Source organism: Somniosus microcephalus, chromosome 4, assembly GCF_052327205.1.
Source record: "Somniosus microcephalus isolate GS21.2 chromosome 4, FLI_Smic_1.0, whole genome shotgun sequence".
NCBI lineage: Eukaryota > Metazoa > Chordata > Chondrichthyes > Squaliformes > Somniosidae > Somniosus > Somniosus microcephalus.
The window spans coordinates 114,828,178-114,851,671 of record NC_140990.1 but is presented as its reverse complement, the minus strand read 5'-3'; the positions used below and the strand labels follow the sequence as shown (position 1 = coordinate 114,851,671).

At 48.1% G+C, this 23,494-nt stretch overlaps 1 protein-coding gene across 2 annotated transcripts; it reads right to left on the bottom strand.

Annotated features, from left to right (window-relative positions):
* Positions 1 to 444: 444 nt before the first annotated feature.
* LOC147119687 (targeting protein for Xklp2-like) lies at positions 445 to 19,907 on the bottom strand. 2 transcript variants are annotated; one of them, XM_085985197.1, is made up of 6 exons: positions 19,272 to 19,907; positions 16,997 to 17,120; positions 8,997 to 9,136; positions 5,594 to 5,768; positions 2,008 to 2,185; positions 445 to 1,153 (listed from the first exon to the last, which is right to left on the bottom strand). In XM_085985197.1, exons 1-6 carry the CDS (start codon positions 19,402 to 19,404, stop codon positions 1,136 to 1,138), a joined length of 768 nt encoding a protein of 255 aa, XP_085841323.1. In that variant the 5' UTR covers positions 19,405 to 19,907; the 3' UTR covers positions 445 to 1,135. The 2 variants fall into 2 exon arrangements, with proteins under 2 accessions (XP_085841323.1, XP_085841322.1); XM_085985196.1 differs by having other exon boundaries at positions 5,617 to 5,768.
* Between the last annotated feature and the right edge of the window lie 3,587 nt (positions 19,908 to 23,494).

Sequence of the window (23,494 nt, the reverse complement as noted above, 5' to 3'; positions counted from 1 at the left end):
GGGGAGAGGTCAAGCACTCGAGGTAATGCTTTGTTATTAAAGGTTAAAGGCAGGTGGCAGCAGCGGTTCAGACTGATTGAATATGGAACACTGACCGTGCTGGGACTGGGGACCCGAGTCCTGAGTTAGCCCATTAAACCCGGTGAATCGGCTGGGCCTCCATTGCCAGCGGGGCGAGTCCGTGAACAGGCGGAGCGGCCTAATGAGGCAAGGTCCGCAGGAAAGAGGGACAGAGGCAGGAAAAAAAAAAAAAATCACATTATTCCAAAACTGGACATTCCCGAAATCTGTTAATGCACCACAGGATATTCGCAATACAACACGATCTAACCTGGACTTTAACCAGCTCCGGCCCAGTCTCATTTGCTATTCCTGCGACACCGAATTTCACTTCACCCGGAATAAGCTCGGCTGTTCAAGATCCAAACACCGGAGACCAGAACCTTACGTGGAAGGTCTTTATTAAGTACAGACAAGCATTAAACATTAAAACCACATCCATACATGTACCGAGTTTGACAATCCCTGGCCACTTACTGCCCGGCTCCCCTGGGACCACAGTCCCGCAGTAACGGCCATCAGCATCTTCGAAACCAGATACAGGGAAAGGAGATTTGGATTGGGGTAGATTCCCCTCTGGGGGGTCAGGAAGAGCAAATCTTGGAGATTAGAGACTCGTGCATCACTATTCAAACAAAGTTAAACATTTCTGATCCAATAAGGTCAGCGACTGATCGAATCGGCCGGGTGGGCGCCAGCGGAGGGCGGATCGGTCTGAAGAATGAATAAAATTTCACTGACCCGCTGAGGCCCCGCGTGACCTTGGAGCAGTGAAATAAACCCCGGTCTTAAAACGTTACCTCTCGGGCGCTGGCCCGTTTTCAAAATTTCAGCTTAGAAAACAGTTCCGCTGCCTGGTTGGGTTTTGACGAGACACTAAACCGGACCGGAATCATTCACTGACCGAATGATGAGGATTATACCGGCGGCAGTAGTAAAACATAAACATGGAAGAGTTTTCACAAAAGGAGGCCCTTGGATAAGACCGGACTGAGCAACGACAAACGGACACACTGATCAGGAAATTCCGGCTCGAATGCTCACTGATCCCGGTTTTCACAGTCTCCCTTTAGCCTCAACCCGCCTTGTTCATCTGTAAAGTGCAGAGGGAAAGAGAAACGCGGAATTCAGTCTCAAGACAGTGACTTCTGACTAGCTGGACTCACCCCGGCCCCGCTCTAATAGTTTCTGTCCCGGACAGCCCGCGATAGACCGAGTCAGTCAGCAGGACCAGAGATCTTCCCGTTCATGTCGCAACCCGCTGGGAGAAGGGATATAAATCCAGGGTTTGATGGTTACCCACGCCCACCCAGTTATTTCAGTCCAGTTTAAACAAGCTTCCCTTTACCCAGTTCTTTGTACGATAATAGCACAATTAGAGCAGATTGACGATGAGGAAGAGTGCGGGCCCGTTCATCCCCGACCTCCCTCCAATAACCCGTCAGGGAACGAGACTCCAATCCCCAGGGTCCTGTTGGGAAACAAACGGACGATTCCTGGGTCTCAATGTCCAGAGCCGGGAGCCATTAGTTGGCAGAGTCTCACAGCTCAGACGCTGTCAGTTTACCTCTGGGGTCAGATTCATATCCAGCCCGGCGTTGGCGAGGCCTCTCCCGGCTCTAAAAATACTTGGGCCTCAAGCCATTTCTCAACAGGCACAGCCCCGCCGGAGGCCCTGGTCAGAGCGGCAGATTCCGATACCAGCTCGGGCACCGCGTTGTTCGGGTCGGGCAGTAAGAGCTGGGCGTGTCCAGAGATGCTCGAACAGGACAATGTTTGGGGGGGGGGGGGGGGGGGCGGGAAGAATCAACGTTTAAATCGGTTCTCATTTCAAGGTTTCTGAATTGAAGACTATGGGCAGAGAGCGCGGAGAAGGCAGTGTGGCGGCGGCGCCGGCGAAGAGAGAGGGCCTCCGAGAATGGTCGGGAGAAGAGCCGACTATAGTACCTGGTGTCTCCTGGCGCCTGGCCCGCTTATCGCCTCTCGCTTGTGTGCGATGTTCAAACACGTCAATGTACTCTGCCATCGAGATATACTGCCCGAGAGCCGCATCGTTGCACTCCCTTTTCCTGGGGCAAGACAAGTTGAACGGTCTTGGCACGGTGCATCCTCTGGTTGTGTGTGTCTGGAATGACAGTAGCGTTAGTGCAGAATCTCAATCTACTCTGCCAATCCCAGGATTGATATCAATGCATACAATGTCTTGCACCTTCTCCAAGCCCAATACATCCTTCCCGAGGCGCGTTGCCCAGAACTGAACCAAGTTCTCCAGAGGTGGTCCAAACAGAGCTCTGTACAACCAAGTACTTCCACTGATGGCCTTTACTCGAGGAAGCCCAACATCCCATAGCCTTGTAAAGTTATTTTGTACCTGTCCACTAGTTTAATGAGTTGCTCATGTGCCTCAATCTCTACTCCTTCAGTTCCTAGCTGACCATTTATAAAAATACTCGGATCCAAGTTCCTCAGGGTCTAAAGTGGATGACCTCACTTCCCTACATTAAACTCCAGCTGGCCACAGTTTTGCTCGATCAGCGGCCTTTTGAAAATTGCTGCTCCCACCTACACTACTAACTGCACCATTAAATTGCTCTCGTCATCAAACTTGGATATACGGATCTCTATTCCTTCATCCAACTCATTGAAAAAGCTGACGCCCTAGTACGGATTCCCTAGGGGAACCGCCAGTCACAACCTGCCAATTGGAGTACATGTCCAGTAGCCCTACTGTCTCCTGCCTGCTAACCAATGTCAAATGGCTGCCTCCTTTTCCATGTGCTTTCATTTATGCCAACAGTCTATTTCGTGAAACCGTAAACCAACGCCTTCTGAAGTCCATATAAATAACATCCGTAGAATTACATAGAATCCCCAACACAGGAACAGGCCGCTCGGTCCTACTGCTGTAAGCTCCACAAGAGCTTCCTTCCAACCCTAGTTCAGCAACTCCATGGGTACAACCTTGTATTCCTTTCTCCCTCGTTAATGTAGCTGCTCCTTAAATGCATCTATACTATTTGCCTCAACTACCCTCGTGGTATCCAGTTCCACATTCTATCAAGTAGTTCTTGAAATCTTAGGGACGATCTTATGATCTAGTTTTGGGTTCTCTGCAAGCAGACACATCTGTCTAGTTGTTTCCCCCAAAACCCCGCATAACTGGAGACTTCCATCAGGTCACCTCAGCCCCAGCCAGTTAGTCTTTCCTGATGGTGCAAGAAATTGCACCGATGAGCCTTCTCTAGTGCCTCATTTTTCAATAGAGATCACGTGTACAGTACAGGAAGTCCTATACAAATTAACCAGAACTTCTGCTCTTCAATTCTTTGCTTCGAGTAAAACCCAGTGTTTGGTTTGTATGCGCTCTTAAACCGACCTTGCTGTTGCTACTTTTGATTTGAGAATCTGTTCGATAACTTCTCTACTCCATTTCAATTCTTGTTTACCAAGGATTGTGGACTCATTTCCTTACCACGATGCACCAACTCCTTTAAATTAATTTCCATTTAAATACATTTACAACGTGACCAAGAAAAATAGGCAAATCAATTACCCTTCACAACGCTATGCTGGCTCCGTTGTCCAAGTGCTCAGTCAATCTACCACGAATGTCGTAGAGATTTGTCAATCTTCAGCCCCCATTACCATTCTTAGATTTAAAGCCAATTAATTCTACAGTTTCCTCTTATTATTTCGCAAGTCTGCCATTTCCTTATACTCAATTACAGCATGGGCTTCATCTGCTCACAGTATGGCACCAATCAATTATTTACATTTATATTAGGAAAAAGCGGGTGGTCGAGAGTGACGTGCGCCCCCTTGAAAATCGATAAGTGAAAATACGGAAATGGTGGCCATGTTGAATAATGCCAGACATCAACGAAATGTGGACTCAATGAAAGCAAACAGTAATGGCACTAAGTGTCCCAATGGCTCCCATCCCAGGGATTTAAAGGGAGCAGATAAGAACATGCCAGATGCGCCAACTATGATGTTCCAAATGGTTCTCGAGTCAACAACTATTCCTTTAGTGGGAAAGCTGCATGATACTCGCTATTCAAGGAGTGTGAAACCAGGAATTAGAGCAGTTAGCCTAACACCTGTTGTGAAATTACTAGAGTCCAAGGATGCAGAGACTAAACATTTGAAAAGTGGCAGCTGATCAGAAAGCCTATATGGATCTGTGAAAGGCAGGTCATGCCTGACGGAGGTGGAGTCGGAGGAGGGTCTATGGAATTCCAAAAGGCATTTGATAAATTCCTCAAGACTGTTAGCTCATGGAATTAATGGCAAATCATTAACCTGGTTAGGAAATTGGATGAGTGGCAGGAGACAGTAGGGATAATTGGCAGGATGTAACTAGTGGTGTCCCACAGGAATGTGTTGGACCTCAACTATTCATTAACTAAATGGGATAGAAAGGCGCATGGGCAAAACTGTGGCAAATGGATTTCAAAGCAAGTGTGAGGTCGTCCACTTTTGAATGCAGGATAGATCAGAGTACTTTCCAAATGGTGAAAAGCTAGTAACAGTAGAGGTCTAAAAAAAGGCCTCCCGCCATGTACATAGATCGTTAAAATTTCACGGACAGCTACAGAAAATCAAAAATAGCTAATGAATGCTGGTCTTATATCTCGAGGATTAACCAAGGGGGAAGAGGTAGAAGTTATGCTACTGTTAGACAAAGCCCTGGTTCGACTACACCTGGAGAACTGAGCACAGTTCTGGGCACCACACCTTAAGGATATCAAATCAACTTTTATTGTCATTGTTAGTGCACAAGTGCAGTACAACGAAATATAGGCTTGCGGTACCCGAGAGTGTACATTTAGATTAAGACATTTAAACATTCAACATACATTTGGCTTGTAATACATTAACATAAGCATAACCATAATAAAGTGCATTGGCAGATGTGCAGGCTTTAGAGTTTATTTGTGGAGTTCAGTAGGATGACAGCCCTGGGAAAGAAGCTGTTCCTAAATCTGGTACGTACGGGTACGTATATTGGCTTGGCGGGAGTGCAGGTTTACCAGAATACCTGACTGCCAAGGGTTAACTTACGAGGAGAAATTATACAAACAGCAGTGGTATTAGCTGGCATTTAAAGTTAAGTGGATTTGGTCGAAGTTAAAGCAAACTGAAGGTAAAGAGAGAAACTATTACTCCTGGTTGGAGTCTAGGACTAGGGGACATAGCCTATTGGAACCACACCTTTCAGGGGTGAAGTTAGTAAACGCTTCGACATAAAATAGTGTTAGAAGTTTGGAACTTCTGTAAACGGCAATTAATGCTGGGATCAATTGTTAATTTTAAATCTAAGCTGGATAGGTCGTTAGCCAAAGCTACTAAGGGATATGGGGCAAAAGCGAGTATATGCAGTTAGGTCACAGATCAGCCATGATCTCATAGCAGAACAGGTTCGAGGGGCTAAATAGCCTGCTCCTGTATGTAGGCATCAGGGCTTTTAATGAGAAACGGCTCAAGGTATCTTGGGATTCCTCTCAGCGTTAAATGGATGGGGATATGTTACCGTGGTTCTCGGTGTTCAGTCACCGAGGGCGGGTACTTGCGGAGATCCTTGATGAAGTGCGACAGTTTGTACTCTGGGTCTGATCCGGACTCCCGGTGACCTTCGGCTGGCCTGTTTGTGTGGAGTTGTATATTGATCGGCCTGGTGAGCGGGATGGAATTCCTCATGTTCTGACCTGAGGAGATCACAAGATTGAAGGCGGCATCGGATAGCTCAGTCCGCTTAAAGACCCAACACGCATTTGCCATTTCCACACTACCGATAGGTACTTAACAGGCACTGCTCCATCCAAATTCCCTCCGGTTTTTCCCCCCCACACAACCACCTCTTTACCCGGTCCCAGGTTTAGCTACAAATTTGCCATTTTTACATTGAATTGATGAATCCAATGTCTTCCTGTAGATTAACTCAAGATGGGAAAGGCATCAGGCCTTCCCCAGTCTGCCCACAAGACCCGATGCTCACCTTGGACCCTCAGCCTGACTAGCAAGTGCCCACTGTATCCTTCACCCAAGCTCGCATTCTCGAGATTCTGCTAAAAACAAACTGAACACTAATGAGATATCATGGATGATTAAAGCCACAAGCGAAAAATGAGGGTAAGGAAAGAGGCATACATTACGTGGACAGCAAGGGGAGAGCATAAGGGAGAATACGACGAGATTAGGAGAGAAGTCAACATTTAGGAAGGCAAAGAGGGACTATGAAATTAAATCAAGGAACACGTAGTAAAATATATTAGACAAGCTAAAAAAGGGAGGTCAGAATGGGAATAGGGCCACTAAGATGGACAGGATAATACCACAGGCAGCGATAGAGAGATGGCAGAAAATAAATAATTACTTGGCTTCTATATTTACCAGGGAGATAGAACAGGTGGACATGACGCTGGAAGGCAAAATTAGAGATGTGCATTGAGATATTAAATAAACTAATCAAACTAAGAAAAAACCTGGTTCAGATGGGTTACATCTGCACATTTTAAAATAATCTAGGGAAGAGATAGGCTCATACTACATATATTTAGTAATTCGTTAAAAATGGTGGTGCCAGAGGACTGGTGGTTAGCTAATATACCTATATTTGAGATAGAACATGTCCAGGGAACTATAGACCAGTCAGCTTAAATGGTGGTAGGAAATATAAATGCAATACCTACTAAAGGAGAGAACAGAAAATCTAGAAACGCCAAAAAAGGAAAAGTCATTGATTTCAAAAGGGAAAGCTTGTTTGTTCAACCTCAATTTTTTTTGAAGAGGCAGCAGGGAGAGCAGACAAGGGTGATGTAGTAGGTGTAAATTATCTAGATTTGAAAAGGCCTTCAAATAAGGTACTACATAAGAGACTGATGAACAAAGTCAGAGAATGCAGAACAAGGTCAGAGAATGCAGAGTCAGGGGACAAGTAGCAAAATGGATAACTAGCTGGCTTGAGGAAAGGATGGACAGGCTGGGTCTCCTTTCTCTTGATAAAGAGACAGCTGAGTAGTGACCCAAGAGGTCTTTAAAATTATGAAAGGTTTGCTAGTGTAGATAGTGTTTCCACTTGTGGGGATAGAGCATAACTAACTAGAGGCCATCAATATAAGATAGATAGTCACCAAGAAATCAAATAGCGAATTCGAGAGAAACTTCTACAGTGCTGAGAATGTGGAACTCACTACGACGGAGTGGTTGAAGCAAATAGTATGGATGTACTCAAGGGAGAAGGGAATAGAGGGCTACAGATAGAGTTAGATGACGAAAGACAGGGGGAGGCTCGAGTGGAGCATAAATGCCAGCATGGACTGGTTGGGCCGAATAGCCTGTTTGCACCACAGCCTATAGTGTAATCTCTGAACCTTTTAGTCAACCTATAGTTTGTCATGTGGAATCTTCGATGCATATTGGAAATCTGGGTGTCTCATGGATCTCCCCGATTTCCACTTGGGATATCACTTCTCCAGTCATCCCCAAAATAAAAAAGTTGCAGGATTTTCACATTCTGAACCCTTATTAACGGAAAGTCCACAGCAGGAGCTGAAGAGGTTGCTGTAGTGCAAGTGGAGGCGAACAGCAAGAAACATTCTATGAAACTGGATACATCAGCAGAGCAAGGGGAACCATTTCAGAATTAACAGGAGGGCGTTTGAAGTGACGCAGCTCAGAAGGGCACAAGGTCAATATTCAAGTTCTCCCAGAACTTGAGAAACGGGCCACCTATTGCGGTGCTGATTAAGGCCCAGGACAGTCTCACGCCTTGGGGCAGAGTTGCTGGACTCTGGCAGAGCATCAACGACAGCAATTCACTGGCCATCATCCATCTCAGAAGAGGGAAACACGAGCGACACCACTCGACAGGTCAGCAGCTCTACATTGGAATATGGCAATGATCAGGCTCAGAGATGTGCCCGCTCCTTCATAGAACCATCTCACAAACATAACCACTTGGGCAAGATCCTGGAGGCCATTGATAGTGGGAGCCGCAACCCAATGTTTTCTCGTGGACGATCATTTATCCTAATAGATTTACCGTGATCCGGTGGTCCAAGTGTACTGCATGCCACCAGCCAGAAGATGGACCTGGATTAATCATATTCTGTATTCCTGACAAAGACCCTAAACGAATGTGGCGCTGGACGCGACCCAACAGGGATGCAGCTGAACTGAACTTGAAAGGATGAGCTGGAGTTAAAAGCCCAAGACAAAAATGGAGCGGTGTCGTTTGGCTACTGCCTTATGTATCGGCACAGGAAGAATGATCCAGGGCCCCAGAAGGAATTGAGACCACTCTGAAGTCACTCAGTGCCAGTGAAAGCATTCAGCGCTATCCATCCCCGCGATGCTCAGTAGGGATGTGGTGCCACGCCATCCTGCTGGGAAGAAACTTCCGAGTGGAAGAGACAATACAGATACAGACGACTGGTGACTCCAAACTCAGATTAAAGAAGCCGATCTTCAAACGGACCCAATTATTAGCCTCTGCCGCTGTGTTAAATACTGACCATCAGCCTCTGATCAATAACTGATGGAATTGGCTAATGGTCCGGGTTTCTTTCCCTTGCAGAACAGACTTTCAGATGAAACTGCTGACAGTGGCAATCATGAAAAGTGAGCTTTTAGAATGGACAATGTTGGGAATCAAATTGAACTCAACTCTGTAGATGATCGCAGGTAGAGCTCCAGTTGTAGAAACAGAATCTGAATTACTTAGAAGGCAATATAACCTACGCACCAATACACACCAACCTTCTCCCCATAGTTCAGTGGGTTACAAATAGCCTGTGGACTATCTAAAGCCATCCTCACGAAATAGCATTAATGAACCTTGCATTTCATCTCTCCAACACTGTCAAAAGACACCTCCTACAAAAGGTACACCTGGAATCTCTTCTAAATCAGCCACGCGCAGTCAACCAGTTTACTTGTGCCAGCAATCGCGAGATGAATCATTGCTTCGTTGAGCCGCCTGTGCTCTGCCGTCTCCCTTTGTAATCGAGTGATTGTCGACATTTCCCGCTCCTCCGAGCTCATTGGCCTCCAGTATACATGGCTCCTGGACCGCCTAGGGGGTAAAGGGAAGCACAGATGTGGTTAGTTCACCCAGAAAAGCGGATTTGGCAGTTAGTTCACGCAGTCTGGCCAACACTACAAATTAGACAGTCTATTCTTCATGAACTTGATTCGCACCAACAATTCAAGCTCTCAAAATAAACTTGCTTTCTTTCTCTTTGAAGACCTGTTTTATATAGCTCACGACCCAAAATGCTTTAGAACTTGAAGTGTAATCACTGTCGTAATGTAGGAAACGTGCCAGACAATCTGAACACAAGCTCCCACAAATAGACGAGATAATGTTTAATCTGATACTTTGTTTAACTTGTCCCATTACCACCTCCTTTTGCCTTGACTATCTGAACCTCTCCTGCCTTGTATCCCATCACAGACCTTCCCCTTTGATCTTTCATCCCCTCCCCACTTTCCCAGCCCCTGCAGTTGCTTAAAAATCTGTTCCATTTCCTGCTTTTTTCCAGTACTGACAGAAGGTCATCGACATGAAACGTTAAATCTGTTTCTCAGATGCTACCTGACCTCCAACATGGTTTTTATTTTAGATTTCCAGCATCTGCAGTATTTTTAGATATCTGTTTCACTGACGTTGATTGATGGAATATTGGCCAGCACACCACGGATAACTCCTGCTGTTTTAGTGCCATGGGAGATTTTACGTCCATCTGAGAACAGACAGGGCCTGGGTTTAATGTCTCATCTGAAAGGTGAGCACCAGCAACAGTGCAGCACTCCCTCAGTACTGCACTGGAGTGTCAGCCGAGATTATTGTACAGGTTTTTGCAGTGAGACTTGAAAGCACAACCTTCTCACTCAGGCGAGGGTGCTCCCAACTGAGCAGCAGCTGTCTCCTCCCTGCCTCACTCCCACAAAAGTGGCTAATTCCTAAGAAAACCAGGTTCAATTTGCACCCCAACCCCAGTAATTTACAAGGTGAGCAGGAATTGGAACAGGTGCCAGGACGTGAACTATAGGGGGCTTCACTTCAAGTCACGAGTCAGCTGGTGATCATCCTCTAGCCAGGTCTCGGGCTGTTTAAGTTCAGGGTTATTCGGATGGAAAATGTCCTCCAGCATCGAGTGAAGGCTCAAACCTTCGGGGTGAGCGAGACCAGCTCGGAGTCCTGTAGACTTCCTTAGCACAGGTCACCCATTAGCGGGGCTGCGATAGCTAATCTGGCTCTGAACTTCAAAAATCACCAGGTCTGCAATGGTCACTTCTATTCCCAGTCCTACTTCCCCTCGGCCACAGAGTCACTGGAGGGTCGCTAGTTCCTGGTTAGATAATTGAACTGCGCGGGTTGGAGCCTCACGCACGGACAACAGACAGGGAGCCAACGCCTCAGAATCAGATTTACAAGACCAGAGGTGACACTACACTGGAGACATTCCCCATCCCCACCTCTTATTCTAAATGGATAGTGGGGACACCTGATGGTCCAACACTCCGCTGAAGCGGTAGAAATCAGGTCCAGACTAAGGAATTAAGCTTCGATCGGTTTTAATTATTAAGTGGTGCGTTTAACCCAGGGATTCACTGCAAGAAGCAGCGTGAATTTAGAATTCACAGGTCTCAAAAGGCAATATCCGGACACTGACTTTTGGACGGCATGACTTCACTTAACTAATCCTGATGAATCCGAAACTCGAGGTTTGATTTGACAGGAAAGCAGTTAGCACGGGTGACAACAGCAGATGGAGGCTCAATGTGGTGAATCGGGATTGATGGAAATCACAATCGGAAGTTTACGGTACAGAAGGATGCCATTCGTCCCATCATGTAATGTCGAAATAGCCATCTAGTCTAATCCCACTTTCCATCTTTTGGTTCGTATCGTTACAGGTTACTACACTTTGTGCATATCCAAGTACTATGTAATGCGATGAGGGTCTCTGAATCTACCACCCTCTCAGGCAGCGAGTTCCAGACCCCCACCCCACCACCCTCGGTGAACATTTCTAAACACATCTAAAGACGACTTTCAATCTGTTCTAGTTATTGACCTCCAACTAAAATAGGTCCGTCCTATCCACTATCTAGACCCCAGTTTATACACCTCAATTAAAACCACCCCAGCCCATCCAATCATTCCTCATTGCTAAAGTTCTCCAGTCCTGTCAACATCCTGGTAAATCCCCTTGTACTTTTAGTGCAATCACATTTCCTTTAATGGCGACCCCAAAGCTGTATGCAGGGCTCTAGCCCAACTATTAGCAAGGGATACAAGGCAATCTTTCCCTGGCCCCCATCAGACCCGCGACCGTGAGAAAGAACAGTTGCAACAGGAGCTATGCATTTATCCCACTGATTCGGATTCTCGGTTAAAAGGCACCGCCCTAAAAAGTCAAGTCATTGGGGAAGCTGGACACTGAAGGAACAAGCCCAGTTCGGACCGACGTGTTTGCAACTTAATTGAGAACTGTGGGAGTTCGAGGCAGAGTCAGCTTGGGTCTCCGGGGATCACCACGTGACCTCGAGCACCTCCCGATTGTTGGGCTGCAGCAAGCCTGCCGGAAGAGAAGGCGATTCATTTAACATCCAATTATCTTTATCAGAGGGAGACCATCTTCAGGCTGAAATAAGGAAGCGTTATATGGAACCAAGTGAAACCTGTTGGTTATTAATACCACATTCAGTTAGTCCTGACTGTGGAGTTACTATCTGGTGAATCGGCCACTGTTCTGGAAAGGAACTCGAGCTTAAATTTACCGGACAAATTACTGGTGAAGTCTAGATATGAGCAACTGGCGGTGGGAGAAATTACGACCAAGACCAGCCAGTTCTCAAAAGGAGACCAAATTGGGCAGGTGGAAGAAGCCAGCCGATTTCTGGCCACAGTTTAAAGAGGCTCAATGAACCGCAGCCCTGGCTCCCGGGATGTAACCAGGCTGAATGAACAAGGCGAGTCTTCAAACAGCATTCGAGCTGACTGTTCCACTTGCAGCCAGTGAACTGTGAAGTGAGGAGCCGCCAGAGCAAGGCCGACAGTCACGATATCCAGAGAGTAGTGAGTCTGCGCCTGTTCTTTCGGCGTGCAATCCATGCACTTTTATCCCCTGCAAGCATTTATCCAGTTCCCTTAAGGCTACTGTTCAGCCGGCATCCACCATCCCAGCAGGCAGTGAATTCCAAAGACTAACCACTCGTAAAGTTTCTCATGTCGCCTTTGGTTCTTTTGCCAATCACCTTAAATCTGTGCCCTCGTGAGCTACCCTTCAGCCATTGTAAGAAGTTTTCTAAACCCTTTGATTTTAAACACTATTAAACAGCCGATTAGCCTCCTCGGCTCCAAGGAGAACCGCTCCAGCTTCGCTATCCACGTAACTGCAATTACTCATCCCTGGAACCATTCTGGTAAATCTCGTCTGTACATAACATAAGAAATAGGAGCAGGAGTAGGCCAATCAGCCCCACGAGCCTGCTCCGCCATTCAATAAGATCATGGCTGATCTGATCTTAACCACCAATCCACTATCACAGAACCATCTACTGAATCGAACAGAATGAGACACGAAATAGGAGCAGGATCAGGCTACATGGCCCCTGGGCCTGCTCCACTACCCACAGGGCCATGACCGATCCGAACCTAGACTCATGTCCAAATTCCTGCCTGCTCCCCATAACCCTTAATTCTCTTTACTTCTGGGAAACTGTCTGTTTTTAATTTATGTAATGATGTAGCTTCTACAGCTTTTTGGGGCAGCATATTCCATGGACCTACCACCCTCTGAGTGAAGTAGTCCTCCTCATCTCTGTTTTGAAAGGGCAGCCCCTTATTCTAAGACTATGCCCCCCAGTTCTAGTTTCACCCATCATCGGGAACATCTTCCTTGCATCCACCCGATCCAACCCCTTCACAATCTTATGTTTCAATAAGATCGCCTCATTCTTCTGAACTCCAATGAGTAGAGTCCCAATCTACTCAACCTCTCCTCATATGTCCATCCCCGGGATTAACCGAGTGAACCTTCTTTGTACTGACTCGAGAGCAAGAATGTCATTTCTTAAGTATGGACACCAAAACTGTACGCAGTATTCCAGGTGCAGTCTCACCAATACCTTGTACAACTCAAGCAATACCTCCCTATTTTTATATTATATCCCCCTAGCAATGAAAGCCAACATTCCATTGGCCCCCTTAATCACTTGCTGCACCTGCATACTAATCTTTCCTGCACTAGGACCCCCAGATCCCTTTGTACTTCAGTACTTTCCAGTTTCTTGCCATTAAGATAATAACTTGCTATACGATTTTTCCTGCCAAAGTGCATAACCTCACTCTTTCCAGTATTGTATTCCATCTGCCAAATCTCTGCCCACTTAGCTTGTCGATGTCCCCTTGCAGGTTTTTTGTGTCCTCCTCACTCACTACTTTCCCTCCCATCTTAGTATCATCTGCAAACTTTGATGTTACACTCGGTCCCCTCCTCCAAATCGTCCCCTCCTCCAAATCGTTAATAGATTGTAAAGAGTTGGGGACCCAGCACTGACCCCTGTGGAACACCACTAGTTACTGATTGCCTGTCTGAGAATGAACCATTTATCCCAACTCTCTGCCTTCTGTTAGATAGCCAATCCTCTATCCATGCCAGAATATTACCCCCAATCCCGTGATTTTTTATCTTAAGCAATAATCTTGTGTGGCACCTTGTCAAATGCCTTTTGGAAGTCTAAAAACACTACGTCCACTGGTTGCCCTTTATCCACCCTATACGTTACTTCCTCAAAGTCCAGCAAATTTGTCAAACATGACTGCCCCTTCATAAAACCATGCTGACTTTGTCCTATTAAATTATCCAAATGTCCTGTTACTGTCTCCTTAATAATGGACTGCAAAATTTTATCTACCACAGATGCTAGGCTAACCGGTCTATAGTTTCCAGCCTTCTGTCTACTGCCCTTTTTAAATAAGGGTGTTACATTTACAGTTTTCCAGTCGCCGGGACCTTTGCCGAGTCCAAAGAGTTTTGGAAAATTACCAATACATCCACAATCCCTACCGCCACTTCCCTCAAGACCCTAGGATGTAAGCCATCAGGTCCAGGTGATTTATCCGCCTTGAGTCCCATTATTTTACCGAGTACCACTTCCTTAGTGATTTTGATCGTGTTTAGCTCCTCCCCCCCTTTAGCCCCCCTGTTTGTCCAGTGTTGGGATATTTAGTGTATTCAACTGTAAAGACTGATACAAAATATTCATTCAGTGTTTTTGCCATCTCCATATTTCCCACCATTAATTTCTTGGTCTCATCCTCTAAGGGATGAACATTTACTTTAGCCACCCTTTTTCTTTTTATATAACTATAAAAACTCTTCCTATCTGTTTTTATATTTTTTGCTAATTTACTTTCATAATCTATCTTCCCTTTCTTAATCAATCTTTGTTATTTTTTGCTGTCTTTTAAAGTTTTCCCAATCCTCCCACTAGATTTGGCTACATTATATGCCCTTGTTTTTTGTCAAATACTATCCTTAATTTCTTTACTTAGCCACGGATGGCTGTCTTTTCTTTTACACCCTTTTCTTCTCAATGGAATATATATTTTTTGGAAGTTGTAGAATAACTCCTTAAATGTACACTACTGATCATGTATCGTCTTACCCTTTACTCTATTTTCCCAATCCACTCAACTCAATTCCGCTCTCATACCTTCGTAATCTCCTTTATTCAAGCTTAGCACGCTTGTTTGAGATCCAACCTTCTCACCCTCTAATTGAATATGGAATTCAACCATGTTATGGTCACTCATTCCAAGGGGATCCTTTACTAGGACATTTTTAATTAATCCTGTCTCGTTACACAGGACCAGATCTAAGGTTGCTTGCCCCCTGGTCGGTTCAGTTACATACTGCTCAAGAAACCCATTCCTAATACACTCAATGAACTCATCCTCAAGGCAGCCCTGCCCAATTTGATTTGTCCAATTAATATGATAGTTAAAATCCCCCATAATTATAGATGTTCCCTTATTACAACCCTCAACTATTTCCTGATTGATACTCCATCCAACAGAGTTGCCATTGTTCGGAGACCTATAGACTACACCCACTAGTGTTTTTCCCCCCTTATTATTCCTTACCTCCACCCAAACTGTTTCATTATCCTGATCTTTTGACCCAATATCATTTCTCTATTACAGTGATTATTTCCTTTATTAACAGCCACTCCACCTCCTTCCTTCCTGCCTGTCCTTCCTTCCTCTCAAATACTTGCATATCCTTCCTAAAATATGACCAGAACTGGATGCAATACACCTGTTGTGGCCTAACTAGCGCTTTATAAAGGTTGAGCATAACTTCTTCACTTCTGTACTGAATACCTCTATTAAGCCCAAGATCTCATATGTCCTGCCACCTTCAGGGACCTATGCACATTAACTCCCAGGTCACTGTCCCTGCACTCTTGCGCACTTAAGTGTATATTGCCGCTCCCTGTTCCTTCTGCCAAAATGCATCACCTCACTTAAATTCCATCTGCCACTTGCCTGCCTATTCTGCTAGCCTTTCTATCTCTTGTTGCAGTCGATTGGTTTCATCCTCATGGTTTGTCATGCCTGACATCAAGTCTTGCAACTCCAATTTACCCGGGCCAGATCCTAATCAATTCACTGAAAATTGCCCTCCATAACTAGACTAAATCTTACCATACTATGATAAATATTCGAGATGCTCTCCAAATGTTACATTCACCAATTGATCGAGTTAGTTCCAGGACTACATCCAGCAATGCCTCTTCCTCTTTGGCTAATAAACCTACTGATCAATAAATTTCTCTTGAGCACACCCGAATTCCCTCCTTGAAAAATCACAGTCCCATTCCATAGAGGGAGTTAATGTTTCCCATTATCACTACTATCGTTCATGCATCTCTAGTTTTTGAAAAAATCTGCCCATGTATCTCCTTCACTATTTAATGGCCTATAAAATACCCCAAGTAGCCCAATATCTCCACACTTTCTCAACTACAAATCAAAGATTCTGCCTTTGATCCTCAAGGACATTTAGAATATTTCCCTCGATCAAAACCGCTACCCCCTCGTGCTTGGTCCCCTCCCCTGAAGACTTTGGAACCACCATATGAAGCATCCAATCCTCACATTGAGCCAGTTCTCGTTAGTGCCACATCATATTCGCGGTTTTTTGCGCCTGCAGCTCACCAACCTGTGCACACATGCACTCCAAATCGAACTTGGACTTTATTTTCTATGATCCCACCCAATTCTGTATTTCTAACTGGAACTCAGTAGTGTACATCTTATTTCTACTCTAAATACTACATATTGGTGCCCAACCATACTGCCAAATTAGTTTAAACCTTCCCAACATTGACTAACTTGCCCAGAAGTATTGGTCCCAGCTTTGTTCTGGTGCAAGCCGGCCTTCTTGAACAGGCCCCTCCCGCTACAGAACTGCTCCCAATGTCCCAGGGATCTGAAGCCCTCCCTCCTGCACCATGTCTCTAGCCATTCATTCACCTCCCATTTCTGCTCACTAGGACGTGGCACTGGGAATAATCCAGAGATTACTACCTTGGAGGGTCTGCTTTTTAAATTAATGCTGTGTTACATTTCTGGCAGCAACAATCCCCCTAAAATCTATGTTGAAACTAGTTCGAACCCCAATTCAACGAAGCTAATCACCAATCCTTCGGTAGTCACCGGTCGGTGGAGAGGGAGCACAGACAAGCCGAATCGTATCAGGCAGGGTCTTCAGAGATCCTGGATAATTCCTGGAAACCCGAACTCATTCCTCACATTTGAGCCTGGTCTTCACGGCCAACGGGGAGACTGAATGGTGACACGGCCAATCTAAAGGACTCCGCCACTGGAGGTTGAGGGAGACTCGGCATTACTTACCCCAGAGGCTGGGCCGGACCCTCAGCAGCGGACAGTCGGCCGTCGGTGGACCGTCTCCTGGCCGCCAGCGAATTTACCGTGTTCGGGGGACTGGTGGGGATTCCAGCGCTCGACGCTTCGCCCTCTGCAGAGACAGGAGGAGAGAGGCAGGAGTTTAGGAGGTGGGGGCGGTCAGAGCTCTTAAACTGTGATACTGAGGCCAAGCCGGTATTCTAAGCCAGTCTACAGCCATTTTCACACAAACTCCAGGATCCGAGTCTGGAATTGAGCCCTCGATCCCACAAGAGACACTCCCCGGAGTAGGAATTCGCAGCCCTTCCGTGTACAGAGGGTGAGCGGTTAATAAAGGAACGGGGTAAATCTTCGGCCCCCAAGCCTTGAAAATCACTCGCTCGGGTTCGCTTGATTTTAGGAGCATATACACGAGCACCAAACAGATCCATTCCTAACTCGTTATTAGATTTAAACGGCGGGCGCTCACGGGGCATCGCAGGTTGTCGTCACAAAAGCAGAAGTTGCGCTTTAAGAGGATTCTACGAAAGACACATCTTGCATCACAAGCCTTGAAAAGGGATCCCAGCCCAGCGTTAGAGAGGCAATAACCCGAGTCAGAACAGTTCTTCATTCTCTCCCAAGCCACTTCAGCAAAGGATGACGACATGTCATTCTAACCCAGCCGGTTATAATCCTCCGGGAACTTCCAGCCGAGAGACTGCGGCAGGCAGTGGGTTAGGTCCCAGTGAGAATTTGAACACTATCCGGGACTCGGTCTGTTCACGGCAGTAATTTGAACCCAGCCTGGCGGGTTGTGAGCCCAGACTCCCGAGAGCCTGGATTGGAAAGATCACTCGAGTGGCCCACGTGGCTAGCCGGGTCGGACGGGTAGGTCACCGAGACAGAGGCGGGGCAAAGTTTGACAAGTAAACTTCACATCGAAAGTGTCTAAACCGGCAGTACCAGATTCGGTGCAAAAAGTGAAACATTATTCGGAGAGATGACAGTACACAGGGCGGTAGAATTTGGGAACTCATCCGCAAACAATTGATAGCTCAAATGTTAAATTTAACTCAGATGTGTTAACCAAAGGTATTAGGGGCAAAGGAGGGAATGAGTTAGGTCACAGATCAGCCATGATCTCATTGAACGGCAGAATATTGCTCGAGGGGCTAAATTGCCTCCTCCTCTTCCTGTTGTCCTATAGCATCGGTTCTGGTCAAAGTTCAGATTTTCTTCTGAAATAAAGACTTGCATCAGTATAGCGCCTCTTCGACCGCCAAACGTCTCAAAGCACTTTACAGCCAAAGCAGTACTTTTGAAGTGGAGTCACTGTCGGTGTGGGAAACGCAGCAGCCAATTTGCACACAGCAAGCTCCCACAATGATAGTGCCCAAATAACCTGCTTTAGTGATACTGATTGAGGATAAATATTGGCCAGGACATCAGGGAGAACTCCCTGCGCTTCAACCACTGTTAGAACCTTTTAAATCTCCGAGAGCAGACAGGGCCTCGGTTCAACATCTCACCCTCCAGCCAATGCAGCACTCAGTCCTGCGCTGGAGTCTCAGCCTAGTTTTTTTTTATGCTCAAGTGTCTGTAACGGGAATTAACCCATAACCTTCCGGTGTGGGTGGTACCAACAGAACCACAGCTCGACACAAGTTGATCAGTAAAGTGGGCATTAAACTCCGCCCATCATGACCGAGTTGCAGATGGACCGGGTTTAATTTGTTTTCTAATTCCTTTGACCAATTTGATTACAAATTAAATGTTACAGTACCTTGATATATTTCTCACAAGTTTGCAAAGTATTTTCCAAATTTAACAAACCGTTAAGGCCCAGCAAGTGAACTAGTGCCCCGTCACAGCTCGAGAGCAAGGGCCCCTCCAACACCCAACTGGCAAGGTAAAAATTCTACGCACATCTAGTTCCTCTCTACAAACCCAGAGTAAGATTAGAGACAGTGGAAAGATGTGGGGCAAGCCATTAGATCTGGACTGAGATTAATCTCCACGCTCACATCACAACTTAAGTGACTACACTTAATGTGTTATTGGGCACAAGGTGCTTTGGGACATCGAGGTCATGAAAGACGCTACATGAATGAAAGTTTAAGATTCTTAACACCATTAGAAAAAAGAGATCATTCCAATAGTCAGGAGACATTAAACATCCAGGACACCGATTGAACCTTCTCCAGACTCGGCCGCTAAACCAGGGATCTCCCAAACATCTGGATTTCAGAGACCGAGTGAGAAGAAAGAAAAAGCAACTTACCGGAATCGCAGAGTTCTTCCCGTTCAATCAGAGGGCTCATCACAGCCTTTGGAACGCCACATCTCCAAGGTATACAAGGTAAATTGATTTTGGCACCACTCTCCATATCTGCTAGTTTTACACTGAATGACATTTAATCTGATCTGCATCAGAAGGAGACAATCAGCTCAGTTAGGAATGGCCATTAACATATCATAAAGACACGGTAATGTGGCAGCAAATAGAGGAAAGAGTGAAGGAGGTTCAGAAATGATGGCGGAGCAGGCTCGAGGGGCCAAGTGGCCTATTTAGGTTCTTCTGATTGCAGCGCTGTACTCCCGGCCAAGTAGCTTACAAAAGAGGCTTAGCCTAAATCAGAAGGATTCAAGCAGCCGAGACCAGGAGTCCGCCCCAAGACCTGGAAAACCAAACACGCCGGTTAACCAGCAGCTTATAAATAATTAAATAAGAGATTACAGCAACTATCTCAAACATCAGCAGCACAGAAACTGTTCCAACTCGAAACTTTTTGGTTCCCAACTAAACACAGAAGGAAAACAAAGAGCAGGGAGAGAAACAATTGCCCGCTCACTAAAACCTGCTCTGCTGTAACTCCAGAAACTACTTCCAGAGAATATCAGCTCAAACCTCGCTGAGTGTCTCTCACCTCTGTGTTTACCTCTCTTCAGCCCACAGCTCTGCTTTATACGGGACTCTTACCGTGCGTTGACCAATCAAACCTCAGCTTTAATCAAATCCTTGTGACCAGTGACGTCAGCATTTTTCTCGTCCAATGGGTGTCCGTGCTGATTGAGAGACAGCATCTTGTCAGGTCGCATGGGATTGAGTGGAAAAGGTGCTGCGAATCGAAACCGATCCTCAGTCATTGGGTCTTTTTGATGGACCAATAAGGGTGAGACTGGGTTGCCCCCCCCCCACAGTTATCAAATAACAATCATCGCAACAAGTGCCCGTTGGGAAGCTAGCCACAGATTTAATGACTTTTCGGTCCATCGGGATGGGAAGTATGCGGTGTGCTTCCTGCAAGAAACCCACACCGTTCCGGGAGACGAGGCCACGTGGCTCCTGGAGTGGCAAGGAGGGGTCAGCATGAGTCACCTCTCCAGTGTTTCCAGCGGGGTGGCTATCTTGCTGGCCCCGCATTTTCAGCCGGAGATCTTGGGGGTCAAGGAGCTCGTGCCGGTCCGCATGCTCCAGGTCACTGTTCACCTGGGGGGCGTGCCGCTCCATTTAGTGAACGTGTACGCCCCTGGGGCCGGTGCGCAGCAAGCGCGCTTCTTTGAAGAAGTGTCCACTCTTCTGGGCTCCATCGACGCGGGCGAGTGCGTCGTCCTCGGGGGGGATTTTAACTGCACCCTCGAGGCAAGGGATCGCACCGGTGGCCTGCGAAGCCCGGCGGCGATGGAGAAGTTGAGGGACCTGGTCGGGTCCCTCGACTTGGTGGACGTCTGGCGTAATCTCCATCCCAACTCTAGCGCCTTCACTTGCGTGAGGCCTGGGAGAGGAGCGTCCAGAATCGACTGCCTCTACATTTCCCGGGCATACGTCTCCTGCGTTCCGGCGGCTTCCATGCGGCCGGTGCCATGCACGGACCACCACCTGGGGTGGGTGGAGCTCGTTCCGCTGCGCGCGCGGGGGGGGTCCGCGTACTGGCACTTTAACAACCTGCTGCTGGAGGACGTGCGGTTCCGGGATTCGTTTAGTCGGTTCTGGGCCGGCTGGAGAAGGAAGCAGGGGGCTTCCCCTCCTTGAGGCTATGGTGGGACGTGGGCAAGGCTCACGTCCGTCTCTTCTGTCAGGAGTATGCGAGGGGGTCGACCAAGAGGCGGGAGGCACGGATCGGGCGGTTGGAGGAGGAGGTGCTCGACCTGGAGTCCCGTCTTGGTCAAGTCGGCGAGGACCCGGCCCTGCAGTTGGTGTACGAAGAGAAGAAGTGTGTGCTGAAGGACCTGCAGCTCGTCGGGTCCCGAGGCGCATTCGTGAGGTCGCGGATCCAGTTCCTGCGGGACCTGGACCGCGGCTCCCCCTTCTTCTACTCGCTGGAAAAAAGATGGGGGGTCCGGAAGCAGCTCTTGGAGCTGCTGGCCGATGACGGATCTCTGGTCTCGGATCCAGAGGGAATCCGCGCGGAGAACCGCGCCTATTACGGGGCTCTGTTCTCTCCTGATCTGTCCAGCGAGGATGCGCGCAGAGTTTTGTGGTAGGACCTGCCGAAGGTCGGCCTGGAGGGCGCCGAAAAATTGGACGCTCCTCTGAGTCTGGAGGAGCTGACCGGCGCCCTCCGCCAGCTCTCTAGGGGGAAGTCCCCGGGGCTGGACGGTCTGACCATGGAGTTCCACAGGGCGTTCTGGGACGTCCTGGGGAGCGACTACGCGCGGGTCCTGGGGGAATGTTTGGCGACCGGGGAGATGCCCCTCTCTTGGCGCAGGGCGGTGATTGTCCTGCTGCCAAAGAGGGGCGATCTCCGCCTCCTTAAGAACTGCGCCCGGTCTCCTTCATCAGCACGGATAACAAAATTTTTGCCAGGGCCATGTCGGCTCGCCTTGGCGCCGTGCTGGCCCACATGATCCACCCCTACCAGTCCTACACGGTCCGGGGCCAGTCTATCCATGATAACATCCATCTGGTTCGGGACCTGGTCCACCATTCCCAGAGGGCTGGTCTGTCGGTCGCCTTCCTTTCCCTGCATCAGGAGAAGGCGTTCGACAGGGTGGATCACGAGTATCTTTTCGGGACTCTGCGCGCATTCGGGTTCGGGACGCATTTTGTCGCCCGGATCTGACTTCTGTACGCTGCCACGGAGTGTCTGATTAAAGTTAAAGGGTCCTTGATGGCGCCCCTTCGCTTCAGGAGGGGGGTGCGTCAGGGCTGCCCCATGTCCGGCCAGTTATATGCCATTTGCGTAGAGCCTTTCCTGCACCTCTTGCAGAAGAGGTTGACGGGACTGGCTCTGCAAGGGCCGGGCGTGGAGGTGGTCCTTTCGGCTTACGCCGATGACGTGCTCCTCATGGTCACAGATCCATTTGACTTGCGGAGGATGCAGGAATGCCAGCAGATTTACTCGGACGCATCCTCCGCCAGGATCAACTGGGGGAAATGTTCTGGACTCCTGGTGGATCAGTGGCAGGTGGGCTCCCTGCCGGAGGAGTTCAGGCCCTTCGCCTGGAGCACTACGCACCTCCTCTACTTGGGAGTCTACCCCTGCCCGGCCGAGGATGCCTGGCCGGCGAACTGGCACGAGTTGGAGGCCAAAGTCGTCACTCGCTTATGACGCTGGACAGGATTGCTCCGAGTTTTGTCCTACAGGGGTCGGGCGTTGGTCATAAACCAACTGGTGGCCGCCATGTTGTGGTACCGGTTGGTTACTCTGATCCCTCCCCCTGCGTTTGTCGCCAAGATACAGAAGAAGCTCGTCGATTTCTTCTGGAACAACAGGATGCACTGGGTCGCTGCCGCGGTTTTGTGTCTCCCGCTTAGGGAGGGCGGTCAGGCGCTGGTGTGCCTTCGCACCCAGGCTGCGACTTTCCATCTTCAGATGCTGCAGAGATACCTGTACGTTGAGAATCCTCCAAGATGGTGTGCGCTGGCGACGTATTTTTTCCGCCAGCTGCGCGGCCTCAATTACGACACGCAGCTCCTGTTTGTGAAAGTGGGTGACGCGCGTGCCAGCCTGCGAGAGCTGCCTGTCTTTTACCAGGAACTGCTATGGGTTTGGAACCAGGTCGCTTCCAGGCGCAGCTCTCCCCCGACAGGAATGGTGGCTGTCCTTCGGGAGCCACTGTTCAGGAATCCGCACCTCCACGTCCGCAGGTTCGGGTGGCTGGCGGAGCGCAGAGCTGTGGCTGGCAAGGTGACTCAAGTCGGGGACCTGCTCAATGGCGGAGGAGCGGGCTGGATGGCGCCGGAGGAGTTGGCGAGGCGCATGTCTTGGGCCAACGTCCGGTTCGCGGCCGATGCCATCGATTCGATAAAGGCGAAGTGCGCCCCGGCACCACTAGGCGTATCGAGGCGGCTCAGGCGTGTGGGGCGATCCCGCCTGAGCTTTCCCCCGTTCGGACGGAATTCCTTGTCGGCGCCCAGCCCCGAACCCCCCCTCGGGAGCCGGCGCCTCACAACTTGAGCCGTCTCGAGGAAATACCCTCCATGCCTTTTCATTCCGCACGGAGGGGTTTCCTGTATGGGCTGCTCCTGCACACCTTCCACTTTGCCATCTTCACCTGCCA